The 17243-nt window shown below is 48.5% G+C and overlaps 1 protein-coding gene across 1 annotated transcript in view; it reads left to right on the top strand.

Moving 5' to 3' along the window:
• The window catches only part of LOC126540840 (uncharacterized), a 145181-nt gene extending 128287 nt beyond the window's left edge, over nucleotides 1-16894 (top strand). The window contains exons 3-7 of the mRNA XM_050187669.3: nucleotides 3844-4104; nucleotides 5739-5958; nucleotides 10162-10526; nucleotides 10945-11296; nucleotides 13368-16894. Coding sequence (XP_050043626.1) covers nucleotides 3844-4104; nucleotides 5739-5958; nucleotides 10162-10526; nucleotides 10945-11296; nucleotides 13368-14800 — 2631 coding nt within the window. The 3' untranslated portion in view covers nucleotides 14801-16894. The remainder of the gene's footprint in view (nucleotides 1-3843; nucleotides 4105-5738; nucleotides 5959-10161; nucleotides 10527-10944; nucleotides 11297-13367) is intronic.
• Nucleotides 16895-17243: the final 349 nt, after the last annotated feature.

Raw genomic sequence — 17243 nt, 5'->3', positions numbered from 1 at the left:
CTGTCCGAGCAGTTTCACTATCTGGTTTGTTTTGAACTAGCCTCTGAAGGCGAACTATAGACACCAAAAAGAAAATAATTTATAAAAGTCAACGTGTGTGCGTGTTTGTGTGCGTGTGCGTGTGTGTGCAATTAAGAAGCAAAATTCATAATAACGAAGTACATCGCAGCAACTGCGACTCCAACTGAATTCTTTCGCTGCTTGAATCCTGCTGCGCTGAAGTAATTGCTCTTGCTAAAAGGTGTGCAGCCTGAAATATAGCAGTTAAGAGACGTGACTCTCGCAGATAGCTGGTATTTTCGAAGCAGGAGCCCACTCGCGTAACGGTACACATAAACAAGCCACAAATTCCTGTACAAGCGACGTACTGCACAAAAAAATATAGTAAGATACATGAAGTGTGGAAAGAGAGGCGGGACAGAGCGCAGATTATCAAGTGTTTATCGCACGTCGGGACAGGAAGATATAGGCAATGCAATCACGTGCACCCCCCGGAAGCGTACAGGACGCATACAATCATTTTGTCACCATTGTAACACGAGATGAGCCAGCCCGCAACAAAGTACTTCTGGAACACTAATTGCACTTCTGCAACGGGAATGACCGTACGTGACTGCCGTGGGATCGCAAGACCACACCAATTGAGACAGCGACAGGGTTGCCACGCCATGCTACGGCACGGTGTAATGCGCTTAGCTCAGTCCGAGACTTTCCTAGTCGCGCCGCATATAGACAGCCGCGCGGCGAACCACAAGGAAGACGTCGTGGCCTTGCAGTCACGCTCACGTCGCTATGACGACTCATGGCGCCGTCGTTATGGTGCGCACGGTAATAGTTGGCGTTCGTCGAGTCCTTCAGCTGCAGGACGCGATATATCTGCCAACGACGCCACGGCAGCGTGATCGGAGCGCTTCGGGTCTCCGGTTAACACAACAAGCAAGATTATATGCTTTTGCAGCCATCTGTAAGTACTTGAGACCCTTACCGAGACTTCGGCTGCCAGTTCATACCCAACAATGGGTAACGACCCACAAGAACAGCCCTGTACCTCTGCTAGATATTGGTGTGATTCCTGAAGTAAGCCGGACTGAGCCACTATTTGTGATACGGCGCCGATAGTTCCAGCACGTCGGTATTGGCTGCATGTGCGGATCAGCTTTCGATTTTCTCTCCTTCTCCTCAATATATTTCTTCCACTTCCATCAGTGAAGGGTAACCAAGCGGTCTCAGTCCTGGTCACCCACTTAACATTTAATTTAAACTTTTCTCTTTTTCGCGATATATGCTATGTCGCAGCGGATATCTGTGCTTGGGTCATATTTCAGCTGCACCACGACTCTAAGAAGGACAGTTCTTCACGCGTTGGCCCATATACGGCGGTCTACACTCGTCTGCGTAGTTTGACGTGCTCGATGTGTCTCCGAGCGCGTTTGTTTTTCGTCCGCTCCGCATCCACGAGCATATGGAGTCGCACGAAAGCGCCAAATCCACAAGTAAAGTTTGATAAACTGAACGTAATATGTTAAGTACTGTTCATAACAAAGCCCTGAACTTAGGACCAACCGCATTTCGTGGGATGGCGGTCGCTCCTCTCCTTGTTTCCCTCTACGCTTTTTTTTTCCGCCGTGTGAGGACGTCCCGAAGATGAAGCACGCATCTCCAGGGTCAGCCCGCAGCACTCCGCGCAAAGCGATCGAGGTGCGAGCTGCTCGACTGAGTTTTCTTTTTTTTTTTTTTTTTTTTTTTTTTAGCGCGTTGCGTTTGAACAGGACCATAGGGCGCACCGCCGGCGGAAAGCACCCATGCAAGCCTGGGTCGAAAACGCGCCGCCGCCGCTGCCGCAGAAGCACGCGCGGCGTGACTCGAATGGTCGTCATCTCTCGGCGATTGCGATCTTCTAGAAACGATGGTTCTCGGGCGGAAATCATGCCCTTCTCGCGGAGAACGCCCTGCCCTGCGGCGGCATGCACTACACACTGTCGGAAAAGACCCCCCGCCGTGCGAACGCTGGGCGCATCTTTTTCGGCCTCAGCTGCGTGACCGCGTAGTGATCGGCGAGGAAAAAACATGGTGAGTGCTCGCCGTTTTGTTGCGGACCTGTGGGTGCTTCCTGTTAACCGGAGGAAACCCACCGCAAACGGACGCGTCTTGAAGGCTGTAACGGGTTAGATAAATTGACAGACCGTGTAGCTGAGTAGAAAAAAAAAAGGGGGGGGGGGGTTCTGCGCGTGCAACGTCTATTATCGTGACACGCGTCATGCTGTCTTCTTTTTTCGTAATGTGCGTGCACTGCTGTTAAGAGCACCGTTATATATAACCCCTGCATCTCCCTTCCCTGCTCCTTCACCTGGCTTTGTTTTGTTTTGTTTTATTCCTTTTTCTTCGCTGCTAGACTCCCTTGAGCAGCCTTTAAGTTCGCTTCCACCTCTCACAGTGCCGGTTTTCGCTAATTCGCCTGCTGACTCGCCTTTCAGCTTACGCTCTTTGAGTTATGCGACCGCGGAGACCGCCATTGTTCCGGGGAGCCTGTATAGTTTTTTACAGGGTCATCCAGCATGTGCTGTGCTGTCCGCCTTTGCAGCTTGCAGTGGTAGCTGCACTCCTAGATGTTGGACCAGGCGAAATAAATCACGAGCTCAGTATATATACGGCATGCCACATCCTTCACCAACGCTTTTTGCTAGAAGGGTTAGCCGCAAGGCACCGGCAACGAGAAATTATAAAACGGACATCGAATAAAAGCGCGCTAATTCTATAGTTAAAATTTTCTCCAACGTATCAGGGAAAAAATAATATAGAAAGTCTTCAAATGGAGCGTTCAGTAGGATAGTCGTGTTAAGGTGTAACGTGTAAGGATAACAAGCACGAGATACGCTCTAGGTATAACATCTCTGCCTCTTTCGCTCTCCTTTGTTTTTTTTTTGTTTTGTTTTGCTTTTTGTTTGTTTTTTACACAGGCCACCGTGCATTTGCTTATAGGGCTGCATTTTGTTAAATACCACATTGTCTTTTCCAATGTATTTTGCATAGTTATGCAGAAGTGTGCGCTATATCTGCGGCAATTCCAGACCCAACAAAGCGTAAAAAGAGAGAAAAGGAACTCTTGTTCCCTCACATACACCTTTGAAAAAGTTTAATGTTGCACATGAAATCGGTGACTTCATTGGAATTCTTTAAAAGAAAACTCAGGCATTTTGTAATCGTTATTAACGCATCTACCTGACAGCATTTTCCTACTGTTGCCATATTAGACTGACCTTTTTTTATGGTGCTGATTGTGCGTTTTTTGTAATGTAACTTCTCTTTTGGTTGGTTTGTTTTATTCTCCGTACTCTACCTGCATAGCAGACCCCATCCACGGTAATTAAACCTTCGAACCTCTTTTTGGATATCTACATAATTGTATTATTACATGGACTATGTGCAGTACAATTGAATTTAAAGCTAGCGATGGCGCCATCTGTCACTAAGAAGGCGAAATCACTCCGCACTCTATCGTCTCCAAGACGGCAGTTCCGACCTCTTGGAACATGTGGCCAAGTTCTATCCAATTATAAAATCTAATTTTATGGTCCGGCAACGCCGCAGACTACGAATACAGCTAATTCAGTGCAAATAAAACGAGCAAGTAGTAGGCCCTTAAAGATGACTTAAAACAAAATACCACCATCGCGCAAAATTTGAACTCAGACTACAGCGAGGTGGTCCTTAGCCAGAAGGACCATTTGTATACCTGTCTTCCTAAGTGGCGCAACGTTCACTGTATCAATCGCTCACCTCAATCGCTCTAGTGGCTTTTCTTATAATCATTAATCGGCTTTCGTCCTCATTATCCTGGTGCAGGCGTCCTCACAGGCCGAGCCCCCGTGGGAGGGCAAGGACCTCTCGCTGCCGGAGCCGCCGAGCGACCTTCCACGCCTGATAGGCGTCGAGGTGGCCTGCGGCAAGCGACACATGCGCGTCCAGCTGCAGTTCAGCGCGCCCTTCCACGGCATCGTATTCTCCAAGGGACACCACGGGCAGCCCGAGTGCGTCTACGTGGGGCCCCGCTCGGGCATCACGGCCGCGAACTTCGACGTCTTCTACGACCGATGCGGCACCAAGGTACGAAGTGCGGAACACATCTACCGGGGCATCAAAACCACCTGATCCATGAGCGGACGCACCGAAAACGTGGCCGCTTCTATATGTGACCGTTCTTGAGGAAAGGACGCTTATTTCTGCAGCCCATCTGGGAGCACGGCGCAGCGTCTTGGGGGAGAGTGGGAATTAAAGAAAAAGGTAGGGAAAGGAGGTGTGGCAAGCTCGTACGTTCGTGGAGTAGGCCGCAGGGACAGCAAGGGCAGCAGTGCTCAGTTGTATGCACCTATCCCGCTCACCTCCACAAGCAACACCAGGCTATGTAGTGCAGGATGGTGGGGGCGGGATGTGAACAGCAGGTCGGTGAGAGCGGCATCAGGGAGGTTCTGTTCTCTGTAGGCAGTGGGTGACCCTCGAACGTTCCTGGGCCAGGGCTGGACAGACGTAGGGGAGATATTCGAGGGAGACCCCCTCGAATATCTCCGATATTCAATATTCGGTAGTCCTCCCTAAAACGCTGCTTTCTGTAGCTGCCGGCAGGAGGCGACATAAGTTTACGCTTGCGTCGTCGCGGCAGCAGAAGGTAGCATCCCCACAAACAAAGGCAAATTTGCAATTCTTCTTAAGAAACAGGGCAATTAACTGCGGCAAGTGTTACACTGAACGACGTAGACTCCAAAATGCGATGCTTCTGCAAAATTTCAACAGGAACAGTGCAGCGGTAAACGCAAAATATTCTTCTCGAACACGTTAAGCGAACTGCGCAGTACCCTGTAACACCGGATCGGAGTGGTCGGAATGGTTTCACCAGCCCCTGCGACGTCCCTAGTCAGACTTAGTGTCGTTGTCGGTGTAATGTCTGAAGGAAGACCATTACTGGCGGTAGTGTCGTTATGTTTCAGGATAGTCTCATATTTTTTATAAACATCTTGACGACGGGCGCCCACATGCATTTGTCAGCCTTCATTTCTTGCAGAAACATTAAGCTTAGATATAACTCTCTACTGTTATTCTGCTATGGAGGTACATAAATATAGAGGCAACTGTCGGGTATGCAGTAAAGTTGTCATGCGAACACACATTTTTGAAAAGCCAAATTGTAGCTCCGTTTGAGGCTGACAGCCCAGTCAGACGAAAGCCTTTCTTCCTCCTTCCGTTCTCTCTCTCTTTTTTATTGCTTACTTCACTGTGTTCGTTCCTGTTTTTCCTTCGTTTGACATCTCGAATAGAGAACTCTAAATGATCTCGTTGGATTATTATTATTATTATTATTATTATTATTATTATTATTATTATTATTATTATTATTATTATTATTATATTCCTTAAACCGCCAGGCAAAGCTGCGTCACTGCTCCTTTCAACCTTAATTGCTTATCAGACGACATGCTATATCTTGTTTTGTTATCAACCCACACCTACGAAACCAAGCGCATCGTATCGCTCATTCACGAAAGACGTGGCGTTCAAACTTCTTGACTCCTTTCTTCTTAGAGTATTTTTTTTTCTTCTAATTATTGTTACTATTATATGAAAAGGAACAGCCGTCACCATTGCAGGGTGTCCAAATCTCCTTCTTTCCTTTTCATTTCAATAAGCACAAAAAAAAAGTCCTTTCGTTGGCACCACCTCGAATGGTGTTTTTCCCTTCTCCGCAGCCGGACCACCACGGCAGCTTCTACGAGAACACCATCGTGGTCCAGTACGGCGTGGACATCATCGAAGCGTGGGACGAAGCCAAGCGGTTGCGCTGCGAATGGCACGACGCGTACGAGAAGTCGGCGCTGCGCACGCCTTCCATCCAGCTGGCCGACCTGGACGTCCAGGAGCTCAACTTCCAGGGCGACAGCGTCGGATGCTGGATGGAGATACAGGAAGGCGAGTGCATTCTTATTGTTCTTTTTTTCCCCCGTCGAGCCTAAACTGTCAGCGCGCGTCAGCACTTCTCAAGTGTAGACATGATGCACCGCGTCTGGATGCCAGCTAACTGCGCATTTTTATACAATTTCCACTCTTATGGAAACTACAGACCTGTAGTCATTCAGTTATGAAGTTCACGGACTAGGAAATATATGAAAGTGTTCCGTAGTATGCGTATGCTGTCTGTTGACTGTCAGTGAACTTACGTACGTCATTGCGGGTTGTGGATCGATTAGCAAAAAGAAAAAAAAAATAACAAAAGGTCCATGGGAAGGAAAATCAATCTAAACAACTGCATAACAATATGCAAAAAGACCGCCTGTTAACTGTCGTAATAGTGATTTTTTGTTTCTAAAAAAGATCCAATTACTAGAGTATCTATATCGCATCCTCGGAGCTCAAACGTTCTCAAAAGAGATAACCCACCACCTTAACATATTTGCTTCGAATCATTTGACAAAGGCTGTACGTAAACAAAATAAAGTATTCCGCTCTATGATACCAGGTGTCTTCGTTAACTTAAGGCATTGTACTAAAAAGGTCAGGGTTTAAAATTCCGTTATCACTACATATGGATGTTCCAGTAATTAGGTTTTTGCAATTTCGAACACGGACGGCTCATGGAAAGCACCGGCAAAGCAGCTAAAGATACACATAGCGATAAAGCATTGCCGACAACAACAGTATCGTTCGCAAACTTCAGCAGGGAACGTTATCCCGTCGCTGCTTTACTTCAGTCACGGGGAAGGAATACTGGATTTTGACTCTTTGCAAATGCAGCGAAATCCTTCCGTTCTTTCATGGTTCAACATGCAGCTGCAACTACAGCGCTTTCTGCGGTTCTCCCCGGAAGACCTGAAGCTGTACTATATGCTTGCTTTGAGCTACCTTTTCCTCACTAGCCACAAGTAGTGATGGTAGTGAAATAGTGTGGACTTGGACATTTTGAAGACAAAGCCTTCCTTGGCGACTTCACACCGGCTTGACGAGCGTGTGCTTCAGCTATCTACCCGGCCTATTTGTCAAAACCCGGCCCTTTCGCGCCTCTATAGAACGTCGTAGTGAGTCGCAAACGGAATCAAGAGGTTGGTCTCAATCAAACAAGAAGCGAGAATTAGTCGCAGAGTGTTGGCAAAACTAACGGCTCGGAGTAATTAGCGCCACTATAGTAGAAAATTAACCACATTGCTATCATAGAATTCACTACCTCCGAAATCGGCCCAAAAAAACAACAAAAAACAAAACAGAAAGGCATGTTAATCAAAGTGTAGGCTAAAAAAGACAACGTCCAGGTACATGCGCGCTAAAAGAAAAAAGCGATTGAAAGAACTTGACATGAATGAAAGAGGTAGGGGGTCCAGAAAAAAAATGAAATCGGAAAATGATGCAAATAATGCAAAAAGAGCAATTATGCAGCATTGCATGACATATCATCTTTGTTGCCCCAATTTCAATGCATAAATGTACTACATGTATCATGTAGGTCGACCTAGTGTTCTTTCGCGTCGACTTTGGTTGACACGCCTTTTCTGTGAACCTGCGCGTTATGTAGTGCTCTGTTGTATGGTTATCGTCTTGATGATATTGGACCGCCATCGAGATCCTAAAGTTGGCATCGTCATTTTCTGGGCACAACGTCTTCTAAACAGCAACGACTATTTCTGTGTCCCAGATCAATGACTGGCGCATCTCGCTGGCTTTTATGGACGCTCCAAGTCGCCACGCGGTCGTTACTGATGCGATATCTTGTTGCAGAAAATTCGCAGTGAAGACGAGATAGGGCGAAGGAAGCATGGCGTGTCATTCATGCTTAGCGAGTGCATTTTCGACGCGACATTGAAACTGCATCGAGTCGAGAGCCTTCCGTTCTCGGATGTGACCACCTCAAGCACTAAATGCCTTTTTCAGCTTGACTTGCCGTGACAACTGTTGGCCAAAAATTTGCCAGTGGCACACGTTTTGATCTTGATTTAGTTTTGGGTTTTGCGTGCCAGAGCCACGATATGATCACGAGGCACACCGCACTGTAGGAATCCAGGCATTTCGACCACTTAGCCGGGGACCTTTAACATCTATAACGTTCACGGACGATGCGGCCGCCGCGGCCGAGATTTTATCCCGCGACCTCGAGCTTAGCAGCGCAACGCCATAGCCGCTAAGCGGCTATGGCCTCTAACGTCGGTTAAGTTAAGTTGATATCGCTTAAGTTTAACGGCGGCTAAGCACACATTTCGCATCACTTGTTGCCAAGGGGGTGTAAATTTAAAACTCCTTGCTTGTTGCTCTTTCGCTGGGGCAGGACTGCAGACTCATGCCGACTTGCTCATGCCGTTGCGTGCGGACATTGTTGGGCAACTTGTTTCGTTGTGTTATTATCTCATTTCTGGAGCTAAACACGGACCCTTTCGGTAATCTCATAAAGCTATAGTTTGTCAAGCTATACAGTTTTGCAATCAGCGCGTGCGTGAACTTCTTGCGCGTGTTATACGTTATGCAAAACGCAGAAGGGGCTCTCCGAATGAAACTACGCGCAGTAGAAAAGCGTGCACAGTTCTCGTTTCGTCTGCATTTGAACAATGGCTGGTTCCACCATTAATTGGGTAAATCTGCACTGTAGTGTGGTGCTCTCCCGAACTTGGAAAATGGCCCCATGGGACAGTTTTACACGTGTTTCGCATGTTTGGGAGCCATATACCGAATTCCTTTGAGAAACGCAGATTCATTCTGAAACACGCGTTAACTTTATTTTTTTTTCTTTGCATGCTAATCACGCATTTCAATATGGACGGCAAAGTCGCCGCCCACAGGGTGACACATATTCGAGTGCGGGCCATTTTCGTCCCATGGGAATGTAATTTAAAAGTACAGTGTATGTGCAATATACGAATATCCGTGCATTAAGGGCATTCACACTGGCCGATTCTCCGGGGAACTGTGGATTGTGTATTGATATCATGGTGGACTATATTTACATTACTCAATTCATTACTTTTTGGTAAGTGTGGCAAACAGGGATTGTTCCACAGTTTGTTAATTGTTAGTCGTTATTTAGTCATTACAGTTTCCGCGAATAAATATCTAGAGGAAGTCTCGTTCAATGAGGAAGATTTATTATTCTAGTTTAACGATATGGCATTTCCTTCCTTTGCGCGGAGAAAACGATTACCTTTTGAGGTAAATCATGAAACTGACATTGCGGTACTTCACATATGTTGATACTTAGCACTAAAATAAATAAAAAGATCCACGAATGCGAAGTTTCTTTTTTTCTTTCGAAGAACGAGAGTAACAACAACAGGTGTAGAAGCTGCCAACAGCGAAGTGGTGCCCAGCAGCATGTACCGGAAATAGAATTTGCGACGACAAGCGCGCTTGTTTCGCACAGCCTCCTCGCAGCTCAGTGGCAGTTGCGTTCGGCTGCTGAACACGGGGTCAGGGCTCCAGCAGCAACGACCGCATTCTCAAATTGTGGCCGCGATGGCAAACGCGCTCGTGTTGCCAAGCCTTGGGCGCGACGTCAAGGAACCCCCCCAGGTGGTCAGAATTAACCAGCAACCATGCTCAGACGCGTTTCTCATAGCTCCTGAGTCTTGAGTTACTTTGGGACGTTCAAGGGATACCGCTTAGTGTATCTAATGAAGTACATATTGCGAAAATATGTGTTCATTCATTTTATTTTCGCGGGAGAAAGCCTGATTATTGGCGCTGAAAATGAAACCCCAATTTGCACCCCCCCCCCCCCCATTTAAAAAAAATAATATTGCGCCTGAACAATTCGTGCCGGCAAGTCACTGTGACTTCACTGATTTCAAAGCATTTTCTCGTATTGCAGCCGTTCTGGCGCTAGCTATAAAGGTTATCGAGACTTGCTAGATGGAACCCTTCGTTCTTTTCGAATTCAATAGGATACTTGTTTCCCGATAAGTGACCAGCGATACCCTGGAATAGATGCACTCAATATGGCGTTACGGCGATCTGATACCGAAACAGAAAACTCGTCTTTTTTTTTTTTTACGCGTGTTAAGGCGTACTAAGCGTCCTCTGACGGGAACAGAAGCCATTTCACAACTCCACCCGATACGTTCACGTTTACAGTGTGTGTGCGTACGTACCCGCAGACCTCGGTGACACAAAACGGGCTTTCCTCTCTCTCGCGCGCAGGCAAGGGTCCGTGGGCGAAGCAGGTGTCGAGCATCGTGCCGCTGGGCAGCCCGCTGACCATGGTGGTCGCCATCAACGACCGCGACAAGCAGTTCGACATGCGCGTCAAGTCGTGCGTGGCGCACGACGGCCTGCGCGGCCCGATCCAGCTGACGGACGACCGCGGCTGCGTGCTGCGGCCCAAGATGCTCACGGCCTTCATGAAGGTGCGCGACTTCAGCGGCAAGGCGAGCGTGGTGGCCTTCTCGCACTTCTACGCCTTCAAGTTCCCCGACACCATCGAGGTGCAGATACAGTGCGTGGTCGAGATATGCCGCCACGGGTGCCCCGACGACTGCCCCGCCCACGAGCAGCACCCGGCCCACGTGCGTGCTCTTCTTTGATTGATTGATTGATTGATTGATTGATTGATTGATTGAGAGTCCTTGATTTTGTACATGCAAAACTCCCTGCCCACGTGTGAGGCATTATTTATTTATTTATTTATTTATTTATTTATTTATTTATTTATTTACTTACTTACTTACTTACATCTTACTTATTTATTTATTTATTTATTTATTTATTGACTGACAACGCCCATTTAATACACGGGCCACTTCTGGGCCGCACGCGTGGCTTGACTGTTTGGTTGATCTATCGATCGATTGTACTAGTTGGCTGATTAGTTGATTGAAAACATCGCCGATACGCGCATAGAAACGTGCATAGGCATTTCCAGCTAGTCCTAGGCGGTTTTTGATCGCGTTTATTTTACGGCCGGTTGCGCGCGTCTGCTCGCAGGGAGGCGGTGGTGACCTGCCTCCGCCAAATCACCTGGAGGAGCACCAGCGACCGCCCGAACGCCACCAACCGAGACCGCCGCATCACCAGCGGCCCCACTACGCCGCCTCGTCGTCCCAGCATGACCAGACGCTGGAGAACGCGCCCTCGCAGCAGCAGCAGCAGCAGCAGCATCGCCACGATCCACAGCGGGAAGGGGTGGCCGCAGGCAGTTCCGTGCACGCGATCAAGCACCAGCCGCAGCCCCCACCTCAGCAACAGAGCAGCAGCGCCACCCAGCCCACGGTGCAGCGTCACACGGTTCCATTCGGTCTTCCCCTACTGTCGGTCAACGTCCTGCCTGACCATTACTGTGAGCACTAAGCACTGCTTGAGAACCCTGAAACTATAGAGAAGCGATGGGCTCGTCGATAGAGGTCCTAGACGTGCGCCTTTTCGTCTTTCACGACATCTTCTTACCCATTCACGACACTTTTGTTTACGTAAGTGGTGTCCGCGATTAGCCATTGGGCAGTGATTTTCTCCTCAACCCAATCGATCTCATAAGAAATAGTGAACTCCCTCACACAAGGAAGCCTCTGGGAATACTTGCTCAGCTGTTTTGGTCCTGGTTATAAAGCACAATTGTCGAAGTTCAGGCTTCAGCCTGAACGTGGAGTGGAGTGGAGTCCTGGTGGAGGCCTTCATAAGTGGAGGCCTGGTGGAGGCCCTAACGAGGCCTGTAAATGAGGGAGAGAGTGAAGCAGAGGAGAGAAGCCGTTGAGTATGCAATTATAGGTACACGTCCTGTTTTCTGGCTTACGATGGGGGAACGGGAATACCGAGTTTGAAAGGGGGGTAAAAAGAGCGGTAAGCAGCAGCACTGCAGGATAGGTGGATACAGAGCACGTGATAACGGTCACTGAGATCATTAGATTTCGTCAACTGCACCAAGGAAGCAAGGAAGTCCACATATTATTACTAGGCTTTCTGTTAAGAGTGCCACGCTTTTATGACAAGTAGATTAAGGTTGTTATATTATTATTACTATTATTATTATTATTATTATTATTATTATTATTATTATTATTATTATTATTATTTGTTGATTTGTGAGTATTACTACGCCAAAATCTTGACGGCCTCGTATAATTTACGCTGCAGCTTTTGATACGTTAGCATTAGGAGTGTCAAGATGGAAAGAAGTGTATGTGTGGGAAGCTGGTCACGTGGTATAGATAGAGAGAATGGGATAGCTTAGATGAGCTTGTATGTGTGTATGTGCGAATCATTATAATTATTATCATCATCAGTCCGTCTTTACGCCCACTGCAAGACGAAGGCCTGTTCCGGCGATCTCCAATTACCCCTGTATTGCGCTAGCTGATTCCAACTTGCGCCGGATGTTTCCTAATTTCATCACCCCACCTTATTTTCTGCTGTCCTCGACTGCGCTTCACTTCCCTTGGCACCCATTCTGTAATTCTGATGGTCCATCGGTTATCTATACCGTACGTATTAAATGGCCTGCCCAACTGAATTTCTTTTTCTCTTAATGTAAACTGGAATATCGGCTATGCCATTTTCTCTCTGATCGATACCGCTCTCTTCCTGTCTCTTAACGTTACCCATTACATATTTCGTGCCATCGCTCTTTGCGCGGTCCTTAACTTGTTCTCGAGCTTCTCTGTTAACCTCTAAGTTTCTGCCCACATCATAGCACCGGTAGGATGCAATGATTGTACACTATTCAACAACAGTGGTAAGCTCACAGTCAGGATTTGGTAATGCCTGCTGTATGCATTTCACCCCATTCTTATTCATCTGTAAACTTCCTTGCAATGATCAGGGTCCCCCGTGAGTAATTGACCTAGATAAACATACATACTCCTGTACAAACTCTAGAGGCTGAATGGCGATCATGAACTCTTGTTCCCTTAAGAAGGCTTGTGTTGTTCAGTCTTATCCATGTCCTTTTTTGCGCTCGTTAAATTTTACTTTATAGCTTGTTCCCTTAGGCTATTGAACATTACCTTTGTCTTCTGCATTTGAATATTCAACCCTACTCTTAAATTTTCTCGGTTAACGTCCTCAGTCATTTGTTGCAATTCATCCCCAGTGCTGCTGAACAAGACAACGTCATCTGTAAATCGAAGCGCGAGCCAAGACGTTTTTATCTATAAATAAACAGCACAAAGCAGTACAGACCCGACAAATCAACTAAAGAAAGCCGTCTTCGCCGAGTCGGCATAAGCTTGAACGACAATTTTCTCGTAAAAATGCGTTAGCGCCGAATGCATACCCTATACAGTGGAACAGACTCCGCGCAGTGACCATGTGAAATCTTGCTAACATCAATGCTAACACAGTCTTAACTAAAGATCGTTGCGCTTTTAGGTGCTAAACTTGAGTATACGCCGTGTTCTCTCCGCACCTATTCACAGATCCACCGACGCCACCAGGAGTCCACACGGGCCAGTTCCACCCTCTGAATATCGCCTCCGGGCATCGGGCTCCTCCCCCGCATCTGTCGTACCCGCCCTTGGACCCCCACCTACAAGTGATGCCCCGACGTCCTTCTTACGAAGAGGCGGACGAGCAGTTACTCCCGGAAGGCCCACTCAAGGATGTCACCACGGACCCTCCTGAGTTTTCCACAACACCTTCACAGCACGAAATCACTTCTCACACAACCAGCGGGAAGAAATTCGAATCCATCGCACAGAAACAGTCCTCCAGGGATTCGGAGCTATCCGCTGCCACCGCTCAGCCTGAAGACAACCCCACTATGCGACCCCTATATTATGAAGCTCCCAAGTCAGCGGAAGCCCAGCCGCCACGTTCTGAACAGGCTCCCACAACGACGAAGCCCGCGTTGCCGCATACGGAGGTCGAGTACGAAGACGACGATGAGACTACGTCAGATACGCGGACCACAACGACATCAGCGACCCCAACGAGCACGAGTGACGGGTATTTTACGCCCACGCCTCGAGACACTTTCAACATGCCTCCACCTGTGCGTCCGTACCCGCAGACTCCGCCGCAGGAAGGGTCTGTTTCCGAGGGAAACAAAATCGACGCGCCCGACCCTAGTTCGGCAAGGCCGGTGTTCTTCTCGTATTCGCCACCTTCCAGAGCCCCCGTCCACATCCCTGTAGAAACCGACGGCAACGCCTCCGGGGGCGGCAAATTCAGCGCCATCAGACCGCGGCCTCCGGCACCGGCTGGCCCGACCGGCGAGCAGTACCGACACCCGAGACCCCACTACCCGTACCCGATATCCAAGATCGGGCCGGGTGCAAGCAACCCTGACATCTTCCAGGAAAGAGTCGACACCGTTTCCGAAACTGCGTCAGAACTTCCTTCCACTGTCGCTCAGACCGAGACCACGCACGACGCGAACAAGTCCGAAACGCCGTCGACCACCACGTCGACGACGACGACGACAACCGCAGACCCGACGCACGTTTCCAAGGTTCCCATCCAGGCTTCTGTGACGCTCATGAGCGGCCGCTTCCCGAATGGCCCGCGCTCACTCAAGACCAAGCGCAACGCCGTCGGCTCGTCCGACCAGCTGGGCGTCCGCGGCTCGCTGAGAGTCATCGCGGGCGTCGACTTGGCCTTCCTGCCCAACGTGACGAGGGACAACGCCGCCATCTTCACCGGTCGCTACGAGGAGATCATCTACGGCGTCTGCCTTCCGGCTACGGGTCTTGCGGCCAGCGTGGGCGCCTTCGTGCTGCTCATCCTGTGCACCACGTGTATCGCGGCGTACCTCTACTACGTGCTCAGGACGTACGAGGCCAAGTCGAAGCAGTCGTTCGTACTCCGCAGGTTTCTCTCGACGTACAGAAACAGAAAGATGAAGCACTGAAAACTCTCCAGCTTCGCCCTAGGTTTACAACGGTGTTTTGTTTCAAAGCCCGCGGAACAATCTCAGGAAAGGAAACTTTGCGCCCATGGCGACGTTGCCGATCGTGCTTTCGACTCTTGCATCGTGCACCGAAGGTTGTTTGTTGTGTGAAACTTTGCGTCAGTGTGCACTGCTGAGGAATACGCGGATCGTGGACGGCTGAGGGTGTCGCTAGGGATCGTGATGTCGAAATCACGCCAACAGGACGCCATCTGTTGACAAATACATACGAACAGCGCGGCGACGTCGACCAAACAGCTAACGCCTAAGGCTCGTTGACTGACTCGTCTGTATACGAGCTCTCGTTTAGACTGAGGAGTTGGAAGTTAATGGGGAAAGAACAAAAAAGTTGCTGAGTGTGAAAGTATCGCGCGATGACTGAACACTGACGCTCGGCGGATGTGAAGTCTTACTCACGCCTAAGTAAATGACCGGGCTCCGGTAGCGTCTGAATGGGCTTTCCCACCGAGCACATTGCCATCGTATACGCATCATCCCTTCTTCTAGCGCAGGGTAGTCCGCCTTATCCAGTGCGTCACTGCGTGTGCTTTAACTAGACTGCCGGCCGCAACGGTTCCTCGGAGCAAACTGCTCCAAAAAACAGCACCTCCTGTACGTGACGAAGACGTGTGTGCGTGTGATTTTTGCAGCGAGGTGTGGCATTGTCTGTTCATCTGTGTGTATACGTGAGGCGCGAGATGCTGCGTGTTTTGCTCCGTGCGATGAGAACTCAGCAGCACTCAGCTCTCCGTGCCTCCGTGTCCTCGTATGTGTGTGTGCACGTGAAGTGAACAGAACTCTCATAAATGCTGCAATTAGAGGACGTTTTCACATCCGTGTGCTCCTCTCCGCACTAATTGGGTGCAATCGACGTGTTGTTTCCTAGAGATTCGCCGCTAACGACTGTGCGCACGTGGTGTAGAATATGCCGGTGGCGTGATGTCAGTTACTTTTGCAAAATTGCCTCTAACACGACTGACCTACCAACCTATTTGTTTCATTGCTGAACATTTAGTAGGGAAGCAAATCACCCGAGTTCGCCGATTGTCTGTCGGAACAGTGCTCGCGAGAAGAAAAAAAAGAAAAAAAAGAGTAACTAACTTGAAAGTGTGAAGATGTGGACGCGCGTGGCTAGTATATAGCCTCGTCGCGCTTGCGCGTGCTTTCATTGTGCGAATGACGCGCCTCCATGAGAGTGATGTATGTAAGACATTTGCAGAGCTGCACCACAGGAACCAGATGTGAGCTCTTTCCTGCTACTACGACAGCACTGGTTTTGCGAGCAGCCTAAGGCGCTCAAATTAAAATTCGGTGTTGTTTAGATTATATGGGAGCTTAGCACGTCACTGAAGGAAAGCTACACGTTCTGTAGAAAGAAAAAAAGGAAATGACCGGTTCAGCAGGTTGACTAAGTATGAGCTTTGCTTGCTACCCAACGCGTAAGGAAGGAAAGATTCGTCGTTGCGAAGCGCCGCAAGTGACGCTTATGTTGACTGATGGACGTCACGTTCTATATCGCTGCGACAACTTGCTTTCCAATTATTTTTATACCAAAAGTAGGAACCAGCTGAACCACATACCCGCCTCCGTCACCGTGCAAATTGGTTCTGCTGCTCCTAAGTCTGCTCATGACAGTCCCTGCCTGAGACAGCGTTACTTCGCAGTAGTCATCTTTGCTGATGTCATGTCACATGTAACTCAGTCATAGATGGTTCCTTTCATAACGTTCTCTTGGACCTTGGTGGTGCTGGAATCAAATATTGAATGAAGGCGCGGGGAACTAACGCGCTAAATTGTCCCATTAAAAAAGTGGATGCTCTCCCATTTTTGACCGCCTTCGTAAAATGCCAACCTTTCTCCGGTTGCCAACTAAACATTGTATTATGGCACGTACCACGTGTCAACGGAAGTTCCTTAACCATACGGTGCATTTTTGTCTAGAAGCCTCTATTGGGGTTCATGTTTCAATGATCCATGCAGTGGCTTACTCGAACAATTTTGCATTTACTCATTGCTGTTTCACCTGTGTATAAACGACCAAACTTCTGAAAAAGCTTTCTTCGCTTTATTTTTCTCGGGGGGGGGGGGGGGGGGGGGGCGCTTCCCTCTGCAATACAGCTCCTGAAACCTGGTCGCCGGAGATGGCTGGGTTAGGGAGCAACATTCCGTAAGTGGAATGATTAGTGGCATGACTTTTCAAAAAAAGAAAATGTGAATGCAGCATTAACAAAAGAAATGCTCGTGGGTGTTGTTCTCTGTGAAACGGTTCGGCAATGGTCCTTATTGAGAAGGAATCCGAGTGGCGGACGTTATGAGAAGCTGCGTTTAACTGCATATTATTTGTGCTCTCCCTGTCTAAAAAGAAAAAAAGAAATACTCGTACGGAGAAAGAAAAAAAGAGTGA

The sequence above is a fragment of the Dermacentor andersoni genome, chromosome 2 (genome assembly GCF_023375885.2).
Source record: "Dermacentor andersoni chromosome 2, qqDerAnde1_hic_scaffold, whole genome shotgun sequence".
In the NCBI taxonomy this organism is placed as follows: domain Eukaryota; kingdom Metazoa; phylum Arthropoda; class Arachnida; order Ixodida; family Ixodidae; genus Dermacentor; species Dermacentor andersoni.
Note: the sequence above shows the minus strand (reverse complement) of the source record. Positions and strands in the feature narration are given on the sequence as shown.